Below are 21,939 nucleotides of genomic sequence, written 5' to 3'. Positions count from 1 at the left end.
CGATAATTCTCTCACCTCATTGGTCTGTCTGAAAGCATTGGAGAAAAGTTTTGAATGCTGCATTGCTCTTTACAGAAACATTTGCTTTTACCACTTTAGCTCAGTCTGAGAGATCACATTGAAGTATAGATGGTAAAACAGTTATCCACTATTTGTGGAAAACAAATCTTTTAGACCTGGATATTCTGCAGGGTTTCATGCATATTCATGCAGGACTTCATGGATATTCTGCAGTTTTGCAAAAACTGTGTGTAAATTTTCCAGTTTTGACATAAAAATTGAAAACCACCAACATTTTTAGGTACACAACTGACAGAACATTCAAGATTACCAAAATTGAAAGACTGCCCAAATTGTTGGTGACAAGAAACATCACTGATAGAATTTTTGCAATTTGAAAAGGCCAGCTGGAAAATCATTTTTTTTCAGTTTTGCCATTCTGGGATACATGGTGCATGCATTCTAAACCAAGTAAGTTAAATGAGAGCTCTCAGGACTGACAACAGGAGAAATGGCCAAGGGTTTTCTATTCTGATGTACGGCGATGTGCCTCAGCCAACTGTACATGGTACGTAATGTCTTTTGTAGGCTTTGAAATAGTTCACTGCTGTTGGCAAATTGCATTTAAGGAACCCGAGTGTTGCCATAACTGAACAGAATAATTGTCTGCCTACTTTGGTACCCTGCCTCCAGAAGTAGACTGTGCTTGAAGTTTATGGGGAAGGCAAAAACACTTCAGTGAGGGGGGAAATAGATCCATTCACAAAACCTTTCATCATCAACCTGAACTAACTTCCCAGCAGAGTGTACAGCTTTATATTACACTTGCCTATATATCTATTTGGAATTCTTTTTTAAATCACATTAAATTGATTCAATTTGCTGTAACAACAAATTCCACATTTTTGTTACATGCTGCATAAAGTTTTATCATCTCTTGTATCCTGGAGAGTGGATGCTGAAGACCAGCCTGTCTGTTATCTAAACCCATCAGCATTTCACTTGTCTGTATTAAGTTGTTTCTCTCTCCCTCCCTTGAAGATAAATAGTTGAAGTGTGATGAGGCTTCACAATTGCCTGGTAATTTGATGCATCTTCCATATGGGATGACAGTTGAGATGCTTTTTGAACATACCAGTACACAAGTTGCCCTAAGGGCCTTTTTTATTAACTCGGATAACTCATCCGCTGAAAATTTAAGACATTTCAAGTTGGATACCCAAAATTACTCATCACTTTTGAAAATCTTAGCCACGTTTATAACAATGTTACAGCCTGGCACTATTCACTGAATGATGTGAATGGCTTTCATTTGGAAGATGATGACCTCCTGAGGTCTCTTCCAACCCTAGTATTCAATGATTCTATGATTCTGTGATTCTATAAAGATGGCAAGTCATGCCATACGACATTGTGCTGTATAATCCCATCAAGGCTAAGCTACATCATTTTTGGATTGGTGAATCTCTGAGGAACCCCCATGTACTGCAGGAAGTGATTTTGCTGGCTTAGAAGATGGTATTTTTCATTTAGAGTAATGAGCCAATGGCCCAGTGTGACGAGGGGTAGAACTGATCAAAATTTTTTATTCAAAACTTTTTTAGATGAAAAACTGACTTTCATATTTTTCTCCTATGGGAGGGAAAAAAACCCCTTCCTTACACTCTTTTCCTTTCCTTTTCTTTCCCTTTACAATGGCAAAATGAAAAAAGGAGGAAAACAATGGGGGAGGGGAACCTAAAAATTGTGGGATTTACAGTCTTTGTATCAAAATTGGAAAAACTTCTTTGCAAAAACTATCCTGAAAAGGAAATTTTTCCAGTGAAACATCCTTACAACTTTTTGATCAGCTCAGGTGTTGGGACAATATGCTGCTGGAGATAGTGTTTTTGGGATGAGAAATAAAATGAAAATCCCAACCACTTGTTGTTTATTAAACTCCCCCCCCCAAAAAAAGTGAGGGTTGTGAGTCCCTGTGTTTTAGCCAAATTCCAATATGGGTAATTCTATACTGCCTGCCTAAAGTCATTGTTAGACACAGTGTCCTGTACCTCCTGTCCTAAAATACTGTGTAGTGTTCTCCATGCTGAGTAATTGCTCTGTTTTCACAGTAAGTGGTGGATGAAATGATCTTTTATATATGTTTGTACATGTCTTGGGAGTCCTTTGGGATCACTTTAATAAATCTTTGAGCTACCAGAGTGTAATATACAAAAACCAAGCCAGACTGATGAAAAAGTGCTATATTGTATAAATTTATTATTTATATGCAAGTCTGTGCGCTTTCTGGTTCTATATATTTGCCTTTTTTAAAAAAAAAACAATGAAAGTTTATAGACTGTGAATCTCACAGTTCTCCTCAGTGGACTTTGTGAGTATTCGACCAATTTTAGCAGTTCACAAAGAAATGTATTTAAACTCTTCTGTAAACATGGTTTGAGGGAGCAGCTTTAAGGTTTGCAGATAAGTAGCTGCCAAATGACTCAGGGTCAAATTATTTACTTGGATGCATTCATATTGCTCCTGTTCCAGTCCACAGAAGCTTTCACGTGTCCCAAAAGGTAGCATGTTTCCCATGCACCCACCTCCCAATCCCCTCTGCATTACAAATAGCAAATTACAAAGTTAGAAGTCTCTTTCCCCCTCTACTTTTGCAGCCTCCCTTATGCCAACTGCTCATGCCAACTGCTCATGCCCCCCAAGGGCTACGATGGGAGCCAGAAATCACCAACTTTGGTCTGGGCTTCTTGCCGACTGTGCCAGAGAGCAGGCAGGGGGTCTGATGTAGAAGCTGGTGTAGCAGCTCTAAGCTACATGAATTCCTCCGCACAGAGGGAATCTTCAGATGGCTGGTTAAGCTAGAATTAGGGATGCTTTGCATTGCAGGAGTCCAGCAATACTGCTGTAAGAGACTGATGGGTGGGTCTCTCTCTCTCTAATTTTAACTTTTATTTACTCTTTTGTAAAAATAAAACATTACATAGAATTAAAACAGGTACAAAAATAATTATTCACCTCAAAAATATAACATTCCAATAATATATGTAGAACAGTCAAGCCACTCAAAGTTGATGTACAATTCTCATATAGAGATAATTGGTTTAAAGTTTTATGGTGTTTATAAATAACACATGTTGAAGACTTATATTCATAGAATGGTATGTTGCTGTCTTCATATATTTTTATTTTTTCTCCAGTATAAGGGACAATAATTGACTATATCCTGGATCACCATGAACTCAGTCTGCTCTCAACATAAGAAAAAACTTACATGGAATCGAGAACATTCTACGTATTGTATTTCCATTTCATCTTTCAGATTTCTAACTTATTCGTACCTCCTGGCGTTCAATTCCTGGCTTCTGCTAGCACCAATTACTCTGTGCTATGACTGGCAGGTCGGGAGTATTCCTTTAATTGAGTCGATATGGGATGTGAGGAATTTAGCTACAGTTCTCCTGGTGGTGGTGATGATATTACTCAGCTTACATTGCATAACAGCATTCAAGGTAATTTTTAAAAAGTACACTAAAATCTTGTAGTTTATATGTTATTTTTGTTACCTAATCATTGAGGAAATCACCAATAAAAACAATTGAGGTTGTTTTTTTTTCCAAACAATAGACAGTAAGAGGAAAACTACTTCCCTATAACTCTCACAGGCAAATCCAAAAGGCTAAATGCTGCCATTGAATGTATGCATGCTGCTCCCATTTGTTTGGTCTGAGACCAGAATTTAGCCAAAAGTGCTTTATTAAATTACTATTAATCACCCAAAGCCCACTGAAGTCAACTGAAAAACTCTCCTTGATTTCCATGAGCTTTGCTCATGACCCAAGGGCCCAATTCAATTGCCATTAGTCAATGGGAGCTTTGCCATTGGCTTCAGGTGTCTGTCACTAGCATTTGAGGATTAAGTTGATATTTTTATCTATACCTCTAAACCAAATAAAACATATATATGAGACACAATAAGGAGGACAAAATTGAGTGTAATAAGTTGAAAATGACCTGGGAATCATTATTTAGCATAAATGACATGTTGTTTAAATACAAGCTGGTCCAATAAAAGATATTATCTCACCACTGTCTCTCTAATATCCTGGGACAACATGACCACAACCACACTGTGGACAATGTTATTTAAATCCACTTTCACAGATCAGTATTGCAGATACATGTTGCACTGCAGATGTGTAAATGAGATTATACTGGATTTGCGTGGGACAGAGATGAAATATATGTCTAAAGTAAGAGGCATCCCCAGTAATAAGGGATAGTTACAACTGGTGAAGTCATCTCTTTTGATAAAAGTGAGAAGAAATAATTACCTAGTGGTTTGTTGATCATTTTTAAGAGTTCCTTCCTTAAGTGTACAGATAACTATGCTGAAAAACCATTATATGGTAACAGACAGCTCTTGAATTATGCTAAAAAGTGCAGGTCCTGCTCATACTGCTTGCACGCCCAGAGTTCTACATGTGCTCTTGATAGGAGGATAAAAATGACAAAGATTTTTGGACCGTTGAGTCCTTAATTTGGATTCTTTAAAATGTCAACTGATGCCATAGGGAAAACATGGGAAATCAGTCTATTTAGGCATGCTGTAGTTCTGCCTACAGGTCATATGTCTTCTGTATTTATCTTGCTTTTATTTTTTATTGCTAGCTACTTTGATGTAAAATCAGAATCTTTGGAGAGGATTTTCAAAAGGGCTTCGCTTTGATCTAACTCTGCTCCAACTGAAGGCAATAATAAAATTTCCCATTTGCTCAACACTGAGCAGTTCTGAAATCACACCCTTTATTCCTTGATGTTTCTCTAGCTTCTTATCTTTTACCAGTTGTCAAAATTAGGGTTGTGTGCAATGCAGGGATTTCATTTCCTAGGAATGTGCTTGTTTGCTACTTTGAGCCTTGTGTAGTTGGTTCCCCTCCTCCCCGCCTGCACCCCCATTTTTCCTTGGAGATCCTGGTTCAACTGAACAACAAAACACAAAGTAAAATGCATCCCAAACTATCTGGTTTCATGTCCAACCCCTGTTAAACCATAAATGTCAGCGTTTTGACATGGAACGAGGTTTACCAGCCTTATAGCAAACCTGCTCTGAACTTGGAGTTAGTAACGAATCCTGGATTAAGGGGTACTACATGTGAATTTGTTTTATTGTGACAGCTTAGTCATAATTAGAGAGGGCTGAAATATTCTGAATTTCAGTAAGAAAAAAGGATTTTTTGATAAACAGTTTTCCCATTTTTTTTTTACTAGCTTTTGCAATAATTTGCATCATTACCTGCTGTGGAGAGGATTATGATGTCCCAAGCAGTAAGAGTTAAGGTGGGGAACAAACAATAAGAGCAGATGAATTTTGTAGAAACAAATTATCCTGTTTTCATGTGTATGTTACTATTTATAAAGTCAGGGAGGGGGAAAAGGAGTACAGAGAACATGACATGCAGGTACAATTTCTTTTTATTAGACTCTTAAAAAAATCGCATTTCTAAATGAGAAATCAGTGACTTTTTAAGATGACGGAACTCACGTGTACAGGCAAAGACCATCGTTCTACCAGACAAATGGCAGGCAGTCTTGGCTGGTTTGCTTATGCTATTTGGCATGAGGCATATCAAGTTATTTCACATTGAATCAAATCTTCTGCTTTCTTTTTGAAATAGTTCCATGAATTCACATTTTAATTATCTGTTCACCTTTCTCCTCTTCCAATAACACAGTATAACCTGGAAGTGATAGTTCACAATTTTGCTAAGGAATGGGTTTAACATTAATAAGGCAAGGATTATATATATGTGTATTAATCTCTAGAAAGACAAGGTGGGTGAGGTAATGTGTTTTATTAGATCAACTCTGTTGGTGAAAAATACAAGCTTTCAAGCTTACACAGAGCTCTTCTTCAGGTCTCTGTGTATGCTCAGAAGCTTGTCTTTTGCACCAACAGAATTTGGTCCAATAAAAGATAGTACCTCACCCTCGTTGTCTCTCTAATATCTTGGGACCAACATGGCTACAACAATGATGCAAGCTGCTATTCTCTATCACATGTGCAAACACACACGTGCTCTGGTTGCCAGTAGCATTTTCTGTTCTGTGGTACTAAGAATAGGAGATCCTGCATGCCAATGACTGTGGCAAAATCAAAGATATCAGCACAGTAAATGTTGAATTGTTTTCCGGCGGGGAGGGAAAGGGGTGCATGCCCATGTGACATGCGCACACAGAGAATTATAGAATATATTACATGGACTGTAATTACAGAATGCATGTGTTGGATTGATGGCTTTGTCGCCACTAAATTTTAAACAGGACTAATTTGTTGTTTATGCTTGTGATTAGGGTAATCACATTGTTGGAATGTATGTGCAGTACTGATAAAGGACATCTAAGCCATGAAGGTTGATTGTTCCATTTAATTTTATGAATGCTCTATATTTATACCCCAGAAAGAACATAGACTGATAGCTCTGAGGTTTCTTCTCACTAGTTTTGCATATGCTATGCTTGGAACAGAGCCACATATTTCATTGGAGAGAGTTTTACACTGAAAACTGCATGAATTGGAAACGCAGCTGTCCAGTTTTCGATTGTTTAGTAGAATGAATGTCACTGCTTCTTTCTCTTTCCCTTTGCTCCTGTTGGTTTCAACTTTGCTACTCTTCTTGTGTAACAAGGAAATGCATCAGTAAACTCTATTGCCTAATGATCTGTTTAGGAGCCTTGATTAAATGGGTTCACAAAAGGTCTCCTGTTTTCTGCGCATCTGTAACCTACTGGTGACTTTGTTACAGGTCACCCTCTGTGACACATTGACCATAGTTCCTCTTTCTGGAAAACATGCTGTCTAGGTCTCCAAGGACAGAAGGAACTGCACCACCACCTGAATAAGACTTGCCATTCTGTTTATACCCTTTATATCTGCAGGCTCATTTTTCAGCTGCCACAATCTGTCCCATTACACTCAGCTGCCAATGACTGTAGCAAATAATGCCTGATGGGGTTTAATAGGCTTGTCTCCTGTAGTACTTCTGGATTCCCCTGTACTGTGAGTGAAGAAAGACTCCGCTACAATCGCAGGCCAAGGTTTTCAGTAGTGACCAGTGATTTGGGGTTCATCTGTTTGGGAGTGCCCAGTTTGAGACTGCTTAATGAGGCCTCATTTTCAGAAGGGAGGTGGTTAACTTTTTCTGAAAATCTGGCTCCTTTCAGGTGTCTCAAACTGGACACCCCGAATTGCTAGTCACTATTGAAAGTCTTGGCCTCAAACTCCAGTCGCCAATGTGAAAGTGTCCTGAGTGGCTGTTAGAGAGAAGAACTTTCCATAAACAACCAGATCAATTAAGAAAGGTATTGAAACTGATTGAGGTCTGTGTGTATGGGGGGGGGGGGGGGAGAGGCAGAGGGGAAGGCTAGAAAGGCAGAAACCCTATTGTTAACCCCAACATTTTATACAAAACTTAATGAAAAGAGACGGGGCAGGAATAGAACATTGTAAACCCAACCTTAGCGATGAAGAAAGGAGCTGCTATATTTTCTAGATTTAGGGGTAGGTGAATTACAAGACAGTCACTGACAATAAAGATCCAGTTTTAAATTCTGGCTACCAACTAAATAAGTCAAAGCATCTACTGTCCCTCTGATGCTAGAAATGGTCAGTAGTACAAGCAACTACTTATAGTTCCTGGCTTTCCATGCAGAAGGGAACTGTACCTGCTGAGACAGTGGGGAGAAAGGAGGCCTGGCATACTGTCAGGCCAATAGCTTTTTCATTGGTGTATCACAATTATTCAGGGAGCATGAAAGGAATACCCTTTAAATGGTTGCTCTGCCACTCTCCTTGGCATTTTTAGGCCATTGCTTTATTACTAATATGATTCAATTGCAACTTGTCCTCTACTTGTAGCTGTAAAATTTACAGAGCATACAATGGGTCAGATTCCATGCTCCTTATGCTGGCAAAACTCCTGTGTGCTTAGGCCCAATCCTAGACTTTATTCAGGCTATGTTGGTGTTGGGGAAGAACTGGGTAGGTGTGGGCGGGGTGTCATTCACAAAATCAATGTGGACAGGAGAATCATAAAACTGAGGATACCATACCTGAAAGAGTTGGAGGTCATTTTAGGGTGAATTTAATGTGCCTTGTCACTGACTTTATTCCTTCTGCCTTACCACTGAATTCTCCTTGGCCTTTGTACTCATGACCAGTATTGCCAAAGCACCTTATGGCAGTTTCTGCCTCAAACAAGCATTAAGTGTTATGAATATTAGCTAAAGGGTATTCCCCGTTTTTTGTGCCTTGCTGGGAAGGAAGCATTATTTATGTTTTTAAAACCTAAACATCTCTCATGGTCTATGTGTTGCTTTTAGAGTATTTGCCTTGCTGCTATATGTAATGTAGCTACATATGGTGCAGGAGGGTTTGGTGCTTTTCAGATTATAGACACTATAGGCAATTAAGGCAAAGTATTATTATCAAACCATTTTATTATATATAGTTGTCCATTGGCTTTTACTTTAAAATAGAGCTGGTTGTCACATTTCTGTAAGTATGTTCCTTAGTTATAGCAAGATATTTAATGTAGAATTATTTATTTCTTCCAGTAAATTGCATGATATTTCCCTTTACGCGGTGGTTTATATGTAGGGAGAAAAGCAAGGAAGTTTCCAAACTCTGCATTCCCTGGCTCTAAATGTTTAATAACCATATTTTATATATATTTTTTTATGGTTTTCACTGGCACTTGTTGAGTATATTCTGTTGCGCTATTTATCTTAGTCTACATGTTTGAGACCTTTGCATGATTTCCCATGTTTGGCATCTCATTAGTAAATCACTGTCTGCGGACCTTTCTCAGAGCAATTACCTTTTAAAATATCCTGTAATGCTAACAGCACAGTCTTTGAAAGTATGTTTAGCAAAATTCTTCTGCCTCAACCACTGAGAACAACGCCTTTGTTCCCAAGTGCTTCAAAGACACTGCAAGGTGAATAAGGCTATTTATCGACTGCGTATATCTGACTAGCTGGAAACCACAGTCATTTTCATAAAAGGATCATTTAAAATAAATCCTGCTTTCACTTTCCTGAGGGCCCACTTTCCTGAATTCCTAACACCAAGCTAAGGTCAGTACTGATGTTCTTAATGTTTAGCAGTGAGGTTTTCTGTGCCTTGTCTGTTGTTAACGTTTGCTTCAGGGAGGGAGCAATAAGCCATAAAGACCTTGCTTAGCTAAAACTGAAGGAAGGGAAAGAAAAAAAGCACTTGGAGGAACTCTGCATGTCTTGCTGGCTGACTTCTAGGAGTATGGAAAGCTGCAGGCTGATTGGCTAAGTATCCTTGCCGTTGATGGAAAATACCATAGAACTCTTCTTGAGGTTATAGGTATGTCGACCAGAAAATGCAAGCAAAAGAAGAAAGTGACTGTAATCTCTCTATATGCAGCTGCCAAACTTGTAAAAATACTTTCTGTCCATGTTCTTTTATTCATGGTGGTAGTTTTAGTTGAAAGGAAAAGCAGGCTTGACATGTACAAGGTAGATGTAGCCCAAACTGAAGTACTTCTGTTAATTTTCATACATATGAGCATGCTCGGCATGTCACAGCACAGAATCCTTAGCTCCTGCAGGATTTTTTCATGCACGTAAGTAGTTTTGGCATTTCCATCCCTTTTTTGCACCGAAGAATTATGTTTTAGGGGTCTTCTCTTTGTTTATTAACCTGAAGGAAAAGAAATGTAGACTGTCAAGGCCCATTTAAAGTGACTGGAAAGACTACTCGTGACTTCTTTGGGCCTTGGATCAGGGCCTCAGACAGTGAATGAAATGAATAAGGTAGACAGATTAATGATTAAGAAATGTCCAGGGTAATGGGAAAATGTTTCCCGTTTTGAGTTGGTTTGCAATATACAGTAAAGTTTCAAGGTCTGTCCCATAATTTTTAATGGGATCCCCTTCTCACTTGTTTAGGAGGGAAACCATTCCATCCTATATTGAGAACATAGTCAGTTCTCCAAACCATATTACCTGTATTCATATAACAAGCACTGTCTAGGCTAAGTTTTACCTTCCTTTTTTCTTCATGTACTGTAGCAACTTGAGGTCTGAATTAAAAAATAAATTCATAAGGTTCAATTTAAAAAAAAAAATCTGGAGCCAAATTCTTTTTTATTTCCTTTCAGAATGCGCCAGGCTATTTCAAGGATGCACACCCTCTTGCATCCTGTTCAGAGGAGGCCATGAAGTGTGCAACTAGAGGATATAGGGGTTGAGGCAGATAAAATGAACCCATTGCTTCAGAGAGCCATTGGAAGACTTAATAATGAAGACTCAGATGTGATTGATTTCCCTGAGTTTGAATGTGCCTTATAGTTAGCTGTAAGAAAACACATTTGGCTGTGTAAAAAAGAAAGGGAAGCTGATAGATATAGCCTATTGGGGGAAAAAATCCAATATTAAAATAAAAAGAAATCTCAGTAAGTTAAATTTCTGCCTCTTTGTTGGGTCATTGAATTGTAAATGCTCTGCATACTGTTTTGTTCCATATTGAAGAGCCTGACTTTCAGAAGTGCTCTGCGTCCACATCTCCCATTTACTTCAGTAGCAGTTGTAGTTATTTAACACTTCCGAAAATCAGGCCCTAGTTTCCATTATGGCATATTAATTCCCCTTTCTGAAAGCAGAAAGTGAATAGCAATAGATTAGTTCCCAGTGGCTGTGATCAGTGCTGAAGATTTCCTGAGGCACTCCCTGGTCAGGTAGCCAGTGACGCTGGATCAGTTCCAGCCTTGTGTGTGTACTTGTGTCAAGGTTCCTCCCCCACTCTGAACTCTAGGGTACAGATGTGGGGACCTGCATGAAAAAACCTCCTAAGCTTATCTTTAGCTGCTTAGGTCAAAACTTCCCCAAGGTACAAAATATTCCCCCCCGTTGTCCTTGGACTGGCCGCTACCACCACCAAACTAATACTGGTTACTGGGGAAGAGCTGTTTGGACGCGTCTTTCCCCCCAAAATACTTCCCAAAACCCTGCACCCCACTTCCTGGACAAGGTTTGGTAAAAAGCCTCACCAATTTGCCTAGGTGACTACAGACCCAGACCCTTGGATCTTAAGAACAATGAACAATCCTTCCAACACTTGCACCCCCCCTTTCCTGGGAAATGTTGGAATAAAAGCCTCACCAATTTGCATAGGTGACCACAGACCCAAACCCTTGGATCTGAGAACAATGAAAAGGCATTCAGTTTTCTTACAAGAAGACTTTTAATAAAAATAGAAGTAAATAGAAATAAAGAAATCCGCCCTGTAAAATCAGGATGGTAGATATCTTACAGGGTTATTAGATTCAAAAACATAGAGAACCCCTCTAGGCAAAACCTTAAGTTACAAAAAAGATACACAGACAGAAATAGTTATTCTATTCAGCACAATTCTTTTCTCAGCCATTTAAAGGAATCATAATCTAACACATACCTAGCTAGATTACTTACTAAAAGTTCTAAGGCTCCATTCCTGGTCTATCCCTGGCAGAAACCAGCATACAGACAGACACAGACCCTTTGTTTCTCTCCCTCCTCCCAGCTTTTGAAAGTATCTTGTCTCCTCATTGGTCATTTTGGTCAGGTGCCAGCGAGGTTACCTTTAGCTTCTTAACCCTTTACAGGTGAGAGGAGCTTTCCCCTGGCCAGGAGGGATTTCAAAGGGGTTTACCCTTCCCTTTATATTTATGACAACTTGTTCTGCTGAAGAACAAGGAAGTTGTTTTTTGGTGCTGCTGAATGCTAGGAACAGGGACAGAGACTACTAGGCAGTTAAAGTGCACAGAATAGCAACTGTAAAAAGACAACTGTGTGGCTCCATACATATTGTTTCTCAGTGACTCCATGTCAGATTTGCCCACTTCTAGTCAATAAAAAATATTGATGTTTTTTTCAGTGCTTAGAAGGGAGATAGCTAGAGAGAGACCTAATTATTAAAGGAGGGTGTTGCTAGTGACTTGCTGAACTCAGGCCTGGTATTTAAGGGGCATTGTGCTCTTTGGATGGAAAGTAAAACAGAGTTCCTGACAAGAGATTAAAGAACTCATGCTGCTTTCTGTAAGCGTAGGGCTGTTCGAACTTGGCCAGGACACCAAGCTTAACTTGGGTAACTACACTTTCACCAAAAATTTCACCTGCAGTTTCAATTGGATTGTACTGTTTTCTTTATTTCCTGACCTTTAGTGTTGTTGCAAGCTGGTAAATAAATACCCACTATGATCCATCCTTGAGGTGGCTGCAGTTCAGTGGCAGGTAAAGTGATTCCTCTATGTCCCTGGGATGAGTTTGTCATCCCATCTCTTGGCATCTGAAATTGTGTGAGTTTTGGCCCTAATTCACCAGGATATAGTGCACAGAGGCATCTGCAGCTCTCTAGTCTCTGACTGCTGGGCCCCACCAGAGGGCCTACTCTGACTTCTTTTGCTGACGTAAAGGAGTTTATGGCAATAGGAGATCAGTCCTGACATGACCCAACCTTCTGCTTGGACCAAAGGAAGTGGAACAGCTGGCACAAGAGATCATTACTGTGCATAGGGATGAATCTCCAGGAGAACTCTCTGGCTGGCTTTATACCACTTATGTGTGAGTTTAAAGAGAATTTAGCAAACTGGAGAACCAGCTCTCTTATCTTTACTGTTGCATATGGAAGGTGCAATTAGACATTTGCAAATCTTGCCCCCTTGTAGTATGCAATGTGATGGAGTGTGATGTTGACAGTGACTTGGCATAGGCCTGTTGAATAGTGAAGTTAAAAGATGGTTGAGAATTGTGATGAGCAACCAGTATTGTAAGCACATGTGAAGTTACCTTCTGAGTTTGTATGGGGTTTAGAGGTCTAAACACATCCATGAGTGCCAAGAATAAACTGCAGAGTTGTAATCCTGTCATGTCTTTGACTGATTCCTTTTGTGGTCACTTAACCTCTCTGTACCTCACTCTTCTCATAGATAGATTATTTACTTACCTCCTAGGATTGTAAGCACTTTGAAGATGAATAGCATTTATTGCTGTTGTAGAATCATATGCATCCATCCTCCTTGCAGTACTAACTTCTCTGTGCCTGAAGTTAGATGCTTGAAACATGGGCCATCTAAGACTCACTGACAGAATGATTCAGCTCTTTGTTAAGAAGGCACCCCTTAATCTATTGAGAGAGTTCAAAAGGAGGCGAGATGGCTTTTGTCTTGTCCCTGTAATAAAGGAGAGAGAGACATCCATTTAATAGCCACAGGCAAATCTTGAGTTTCAAATAAGCAAACATGGGTAAACCACTCAGGAAATGTTCAAAGAAAGGAAGGAAAACCTCTCACAGTTGCTAACCAGCTGCTCTCTTATTGCCAACTCTAGCTGTGCATGCCAAGAAAGGGGTTCTAAAGAGCTTTCTCAGTGAAGGGATATGGACTTTCAAAGTGCAATACTTACTCCAGGACACAGATTCATCATGCTGTGTCTTATGACAGGTGGGTCAAGCTCAGTTTAGAGAGGCTCTACATTTTTTCCTCTGAGGTCTCACTTTGAGAAGAGTATTGTGATTTAATAGCTCAGGAATCTGAGGATACAGAATATGTCCTTCTGGAAGTTCAGTCTCTAGTAGTTTCTGCCCCTCCCTCTTTTTTTTTTTTATCTTTTTTAAAGTTGCCAAACTAGCAATTTAATAAACTTATTTCTCCTTTCATATATTTTGGCCTCTGAATGAGTCAGAGAATTCGCTTCAATTTTGTTTGATATAGTGTGACTAATTCTTGTCTCGCTTATATGAAAAGAGCTTATATCTTTTGAATCGATGATACGAGAGTGAAGCTTTGCGGATTTTTAAAATCCTTCTTTATTGATTTTTGATTAGAGTAAAGGAGACTAAACCTTTAAGAAGCAATAATAGGCAGGCATATGAATAATAATAAAAAAAATACATTGGATAAATATTATTTTCATTCAAAGAAATCCGGCGTGTTGTCAACAAACCAGGGAGTTCTAAGGTTAATTCAAAGGTCTCTTCCATGCAGAGAAAGTCATTTTGGAGTGCCTATAAAGACCTTAGCATTATATTTCCAAAAGGATGAAATGTCTTTATCCAGGCAGAAAGAGCTGGCTCTTGTTAGAACGAAGTGATTGCTAATGTCCAGCCCAAAGTTTGCATTTTAAGAAAACAGAAAAAATATAGAATCACATATCTGCCCTTTCTGAAGCTTCAAATGGTGCTCTAGGGATGTGGGTGAAGCTGGGGGTTCTACCATGTTCTGCAGCCCAGTTTGTCCCTAAATTGGCCCGTTCCACCAGAGTAATAAAATGTGTGTTTCTAAACAAACTGTCAGCTAAACAAACGGTCTAAATATCTGAAGTATCCCATGTCAGAAATGTAACAAATGCCTTGTTCTTTTGCAATTCATTATGTTTTGGGGGCAATTTCTTAAGAACTGTTCTTGAAATAAGGTCCCGCTTTTCCCACTTTCTAAAGATATGCAGTGTTGGTTTCTGAATCAGTTCTGTCTTCAGTTGTTGATTCACCAATAAATCTGGCAGCCTCTCCTGAGGAAGAAAGGACAACAGTTGGGCATACTAAATAAACTTGCTTGGAAAAGAGAGAGAGGCTGAAATTCTGGCCCTGTTGAAATCAGTGAGAGTTTTCCAATTTTCATTAGGGCCAAGAATATCACCCATAGTACATAAGCTCCTTTCAAGTCCTTTAGCTATTTATTGTGTTCCTTCTCTTTCCTCTTTTATTTTTCCTTAAGTCTGTAAGAGAATTTTAGTGCTCATTAAAGTCATCTAAAGAAACCTAAATTCTCAGCTTTTAAATGGTCTATCTTAAAGCAAACTCACTAAGTATAGCAAGGCAATTAGTCCTGTTCTTAGCCCACAAAAAGCTAACGATTGTTAAATGACTTGCCGCCGCACCAACTATTCCAATATTTGGCAATCTCTGTTCTAGACAGGACCATCACATCAAACTTTGGACCCTGATTCAGGATTTGAACCAAAATTTCCAAAAGTGAAAAGCCAGTGCTGTAACCCATTAGACCACCTCGAGTCCACTGTGACTCATCCCTCTTATATGGTTTTTGTTTTTTTTTTAAATTAGTGCCAGGCTAGAAAGGAGGTGCTGTAGTCCTAATAAACAGGTTGGATTATGAACAGGAGGCTGCCAGGCAACTCTCCAACACCACATTCTACAGGCTCTTATCCTCTGATCCCACTGATGGTTACCAAAAGAAACTACAGCATTTGCTCAGGAAACTCCTTGCTACAGCACAGGAACAAATCTACACGGACACACCCCCAGAGCCCCAACCAGGGGTATTCTATCTGCTGTCCAAGATCCATAAACCTGGAAACCCTGGATGCCCCATTATCTCAGGCATCAGCACTCTTACAGCAAGATTTATCTGGCTATTTGGACTCTCTCCTTAGACCCTACGCTACCAGCACTCCTAGCTATCTTTGAGACACCTCCGACTTTCTGAGGAAACTACAGTTCATTGGTGATGTTCCTGAAAACACCATCCTGGCTATCATGGATGTAGCAGCTCTTTGCACCAATATTCCACATGAGGGTGGACTACAAGCTCTCAAGAACAGTATCCCTGATGAGGCCATGGCACACCTGTTGGCTGAGTTTTGTGACTTTGTCCTCACCCACAACCATTGCAGATTTGGGGACGACTTATACCTTCAAGTCAGTGGCACTGCTATGGGTACCTGCATGGCCCCACAGTATGCCAACATTTTTATGGCTGACTTAGAACAATGCTTCATCAGCTCTCGTCCCCTAGCGCCCCTCTTCTGCTCTACTCCGCTACATTGATGACATCTTCATCATATGGAGCCATGGAAAGGAGGCCCTTGAAGAATTCCACTGGGATTTCAACAATTTCCACCCTCCTCCCAAGAGATCCACTTTCTGGACACTACCGTGCAAATACGTGATGATCACATAAACACCATTCTATACTAGAAACCTACTGACCGCTATACTTACCTGCATGCCTCCAGCTTCCATCCAGGACACGTCACATGATCCATTGTCTACAGCCAAGCCCTAAGATACAACTGAATTTGCTCCAATCCCTCAGATAGAGACAAACACCTACAAGATCTTTATCAAGCATTCTTAAAACTACAGTACCCACCTGGGGAAGTGAGGAAACAGATTGACAGAGTTAAATGGGTACCCAGAAATTACTTACTACAGGACAGGTCCCACAAGGAAAATAACAGAACACAACTGGTTATCATGCACAGCCCCCAGTTAAAACCTCTCCAGCACATTATCAATGATCTGCAACCTATCCTGGGAAATGATCCCTCACTCTCACAGACCTTGGGTGGTAGGCCAGTCCTTGCTTACAGACAGCCTCCCTCCCCACCCAACCTGAAGCAAATACTCACCAGCAACTTCACACCACACCACAGAAACACTAACCCAGGAACCAATCCCTGTAGCAAAGCTTGTTGCCTGCTCTGTCCCCATATCTACTCTAGCAACACCATCAGAGGCTCAATCACCTGCACATCTACTAATGTGATATATGCCATCATGTGCCTGCATGCCCCTCTGCCATGTACATTGGCCAAACCGGACAGTCCCTACATAAAAGAATAAATGGACACAAATCGGACATCAGGAATGGTAACATACAAAAGCCAGTAGGAGAACATTTCAATCTTCCTGGACATTCTATAACAGATTTGAAAGTAGCTATACTTGAACAAAAAAACTTCAGAAACAGACTTCAAACAGCAGAACTAAAATTCATTTGCAAATTTAACACCATTAATTTGGGCTTGAATAGGGACTGGGAGTGGCTGGCTCATTACAAAAGCAGCTTTGCCTCTCCTGGAATTGACACCTTCTCATCTGTTATTGGGAATGGACTACATCCACCCTGATCGAATTGGCCCTGTCAGCACTGGTTCTCCACTTGTGAGGTAACTCCCTTCTCTTCATGTGTCATTATATAATGCCTGCATCTGTAATTTTCACTCCATGCATCTGAAGAAGTGGTGTTTTACCCATTAAAGCTTATGCCCAAATAAATCTGTTAGTCTTTAAGGTACCACCAGGCTCCTTGTTGTTGCCATGCTGACAGAGAGGTAAAAATGTTCTTTGGTTCCTCTGCAGAAAAGTAGACTGATTCATTACTGCCTTTGGGATGTTATTCCACAACACTAGGGTAGAACAAGTGAGTAGAAGATTTTAAAGGAGTTTAATAGAATTTTGACCCTAAGTTTTGCCTTGTAAAGCAAGAGTTCACATGGAGTCAAATAACATTGACTTTAATACTTTCAGACCTAAAGGCCTTCAGGAACCAGCCTCTTAATGAACTCTTCAGCCTGAGCTGACTTCCTTAAAAAGGGCACTGTTAGCTGTCAAGTAATGTTATTTATTTTAGAAGTAACTAGCAGCATGGTGTTTTCACAATATTGATACTAGTGTCACTGGGCTCTTTTGCACATGTGCTGTGCCCCTCTGTGATGTAGATGCTTGTTCTGCCACTCTTTGTGAACCCCGCCAGAGGGATTGAATGACCAAGGCTCCCTGGCATCCAGACAGCGCTGCGATACTTTATACAGAGAAGTGAGGAGATTAGATCGCCCACTTCAGCCTAACTGATATATGTATCTTACCCTTTTCCATTCAACGTACGTTTAATTTATTTGTTTTCTACTTCCTGTGGTTTGAATGGAATTTGATTGTTCTTGTAATTCCATGTCCTTACAATACATCTCTTTGTTCATCAACTTAATGGACTGATCTCAGTCTCAGCTCTGTGAACAGTGTATCTAACTTTGCTGCTGTGGCTACAAAGCAAATTCATAATGTTTTATTGCGGGCCCTATGCAAAATTCTTGCAGGATGGTGGTGGTGTCTGTCTAAGTGTATTAAAAAGAGGGTAAGATGAGTGTGCATTTTAGTTTTTAGAGAGTATTTTTACAGCTGAGGCCAGGGATATGACTTGTACGCCGAAATTTGCCTTTGGCTTCCTTTCTGAACCTGGGCAAATCACTTTTACCTCTCTGTGCCCTATCTGTTCAATGAGGATAACAAGATTTCCCTTCCCTATAATGAAGTTGTGAACCTTAGTTCAGTGGGTCTCAAACATTTTTCATAATTGAAAAATCTTGATGGAGAGGTTCTCATGGACCACCTTCGATCCTGTGGACAGCTGCACAGATCACTTCCCCTCCCATTTGTGATTGTACAACATCCTCGTGGCAACTGGTGCTGGTTGGCATTTTTCAAACAAAGTTTTATTGTTGATAAATGAACTTTTTTCTAATATGAAAAATTTTACAAAACAACTTGATCTTTTTTTAAAAAAAATGTAGTGATATCATACTGCTTTCTCTTGCATCTGTGACAAGGAAAATTCTATAATTCAGACTCCTCATCTTCCTCTTGGTTACTTATTTAGACAGTGTTTTCCCCCCCCCATTAAAAAGTGTCTTCCTCCTACATTGCACAATTCATGCTAGTGCTGTGGTGGTTCTTTCTTCAGAGATTTCTCACAAGTTTTGCGAAGTGTGGTAACTGCAAATTTCATGAATCTAAATTTTTTGTAAAAGGTAGTCTTGGGTGACCAGATGTCCTGATTTTATAGGGGCAGTCCTGATTTTTGGGTCTTTTTTCTCACATAGGCACCTGTTACCCCCCACTTCCTGTTCCAGTTTTGACACTTGCTATCTGGTCAGTCCTGTAGAGTCTGTGGGAAGAGTAATCAGTTTTGTGCTTGACGTGGTGTTTACTTCTACTTGCTAGTATTGTTATATAGGGGAGCTTAGGCACTTAACATAAGGAACCGTTGCAGTCAATTTGTTTGTAGCACTGCAAGTGTTATATGCTCAATAAACATACTTACAGTGCATATGTGATGAAATCTAGCAATTATTGTTAAGCCATGGGTCAATGTCTGTTACACCAGTGCAGTGCCAAAGCAGATTGTACTGGTGTAAGTGAGAGCAGAATTTGGCCTTAGGTCTTTTGCTGGGCTGCATACTGCTACGTAGGCCTTGTTTGATATTTCCATTTTTAGATCCCTTCATGTAAAGCTTTGTAAGGCAAATAGGCTCTCCAGCACTGAGAAATAGACCAAAATGATTAGAAAAGCTGAAAAGACTAAGTGAGTCAATTTGCATCTGCCTTTAAATGTTACAAAGCTAGACCTCACAGAATGAATTCCCCATCATTTAGGCATGGTACAACAATGACTGATTAAACTAGGGTATTATTGGCCAGCACAAGAAGGCACAAATGTCTAGACTGGGTGATTTAACTAACTAAATTCTGTTCTTTCATCTAAAGAAACCTAAATTCTCAGCTTTTAAATAGTGAGTTTGATTACCTTAATTTGATCTTTAGTGAGCAACAGCAGACATTACAAACTGATTCATCCAATTGGACTGGAGCTAGTAGAGAAATGGAATTAGCCTTCATCTCTAAAGTCTGTGGTCCCTCCAGATCAGGACTGAGGCCTTTGTAGTCTGGCAGTATTTGGAGCAGCTGTGCAAATCACAATAGTTTTGACAAAATCACATGTGACAATTTCATTTCTCCACTCATAGCAAGCAAACCTTAAAAACAGCAGTATGGACCAAAGACATTAATATTAATGTACAGAATGCCTCAAATGTTGAACACTGTATTGGACATAAGTATCTTGTATGATAAAGTATAATTAAAATTTTATAAATCTCCAAAGGGATAAAAAGACTGTATTAATGTGCAGTTTTGGGTTAATTTTCTTCATACAGAACATTACAGATATAGCTGTCACTTCTTAATTGTAAAAACTTGAGACTGAACACAGACATGTGTGTCTATGTGTACACCCCCACTATTTTCATATATAATATTTCAGTTGCACATTGTAACTTTCTGAGGTAATTTACAGGCAATCTTAAATATCGATGTACAGTAAAACTGACCTCAGAAATGTTGCCAAGAGTAATACACACTGTATTGTATCTGATGTTTGTGTAATTCAAACAATAAACGTGTTATGGGTATGTCAACTGCACAATACACAAACAATATGTAAATGTAAGGAACTGCAGTGTGGAATAATTCCTGTTTTCAATGCAGTACATTGATCAATCATTAATCTGATTAATTTATTTTATTAATAAGAATCTGAAAATGGAAGAGGGGCAACTTAATGTTGATTGGAAGTTGGATTTCTTTTTCATTCACATGCATTTCACTATTGTGTTGTTGCAGAAACTGGAACATAGAGAAGTTTTAGTTGGCTTGTTGTTCCTGGTTTTCCCATTTATCCCAGCCAGCAACCTCTTCTTCAGGGTGGGGTTTGTGGTGGCAGAGCGAGTCCTTTACATGCCAAGGTAATTATTGCAATTGAATTCCTTTATAATGAGACCCTCTCACCCATTTTGTAAAAGCAGGTAAGATTTTTTTTTAATTTTTCGCTTATTATTGTGATTCAGACATTATATTTTATTTATTTTTTGTCCAAGCACAATATACGTTTGAATTTTTGAGCAGCAACATCAGGAAATATGTAGCCTGTCAAGGCAGGCTACTTGGCAGAATCAAAGCTAGTTCCATTCCACTGTTACGAATTTTTTTGAATGTGGTTGAAAGTATCTGTACAAAGGGAAGCAGCGTGTTGTTTCTTGTACGTTGTCCTTTTGTGTTTGTACGAATTGTGCTGTTTCGCTAAGCAATATTGTCAACTTAAATTGTCCATGTTCTCTAATGTAAGCATAGTATTTATAGGGTTAACCATTATTATTACTATTTATATATTACTAATAGCCAAGGGGGTTCATTGTGCTAGATTCAGTATAATCACAAAGGAAGACAAGGTCCATCTCCTAAAAAGTTGATAATCTAAGTCTCTGCTGCTGCAGGTGGACTGTTTCACCCACACAGTCCCATTGCCCATGCACTATCAATTGCAGGATCAAGGCCTATGAAAGAGTTTATAGTCTAATGGGTGGAGGTAGGAGAAGACTCCCATACCTTCCTCAACTGTAACTGCAAATTTGAGTTCACCCTAGTTTCCACCTAGATATAATTTACATTCTAGACTGACTAGCTGCTAGGGGGTTCTGGTGCTTCTTGCTGCTCTTGCAAGCAGCATAGTTTTGAACTACTCCTTGTATCTCCATCATATCCAGATCTAAGGCTGAAGCAGTAGGAAAGGCCAACCATCCAAGATGCAACTAGTGATTGCCTGCTTGATCCAGCCATAAATAGAATTACATTTTCATAGCATTGTAGCCATATGTTTACATTCTAAGAGCTCAGTTTTACCATCAGGTGCATACTCAGTTCCCATTATCTTTCATGGTGATTGAACTTACAGAGCTGATGGCCCTAAACCCCAGATTGCTTTATGCTGAAATAACTGCTTTATTTCCCCCTACTTTTTAAAATTGGATTGCTGAAAAAGCAAATAAAAACAGAAAACCCGGAAAAATATTTTCTGTAGTCCTGATCCTGCAAAGGCTCGTGTTTCTACTTAATTTTATGCCTATCAGTAGTCCCATGGACTTCAGTAGGCCTACTCTCTGGTCTTTGATAGACTGGGGCCAGAGTCTATAGTTTTACATAGCTGAGATATATTTCTGCCTCCTATTATATCAGTTTGTTTTATGGGCCATATCCTGTTTACCTTATTCACAGAAGTAACCCCCTTGAGTTCGATGAGACTGTTCACATGGGTAAGGTGAGTGAGATTTGGCCCTCTGAGTTATTCTGGGAATCATCACCACAACTCGTGATTCTTGTTACTGTCCATTATTTTAAATGGAGAAACCCATCAAAGCTGTTAAAATAGATATTGAGAAACAAGCAGACCAGCTTGCTTCTAACACACTGCCGTGTTGTTCTCTCACTTTTCTGGCTGTGGAAAGAGCAAGGGCTTGAAGTGC

At 39.5% G+C, this 21,939-nt stretch overlaps 1 protein-coding gene across 5 annotated transcripts in view; it reads left to right on the top strand.

Annotated features, from left to right (window-relative positions):
• Window positions 1-21,939, top strand: part of TMTC1 (transmembrane O-mannosyltransferase targeting cadherins 1) — a 181,346-nt gene that overhangs the window by 71,208 nt on the left and 88,199 nt on the right. For all 5 annotated transcript variants that reach the window (XM_073321270.2, XM_073321261.2, XM_073321264.2 and 2 more), the window contains 2 exons: window positions 3,320-3,509; window positions 20,264-20,385. In XM_073321270.2, coding sequence (XP_073177371.1) covers window positions 3,320-3,509; window positions 20,264-20,385 — 312 coding nt within the window. The remainder of the gene's footprint in view (window positions 1-3,319; window positions 3,510-20,263; window positions 20,386-21,939) is intronic.

Source organism: Lepidochelys kempii, chromosome 1 (assembly GCF_965140285.1).
Source record: "Lepidochelys kempii isolate rLepKem1 chromosome 1, rLepKem1.hap1, whole genome shotgun sequence".
Classification (NCBI taxonomy): Eukaryota; Metazoa; Chordata; order Testudines; family Cheloniidae; genus Lepidochelys; species Lepidochelys kempii.
This window is presented reverse-complemented; position numbering and strand designations above follow the sequence as displayed.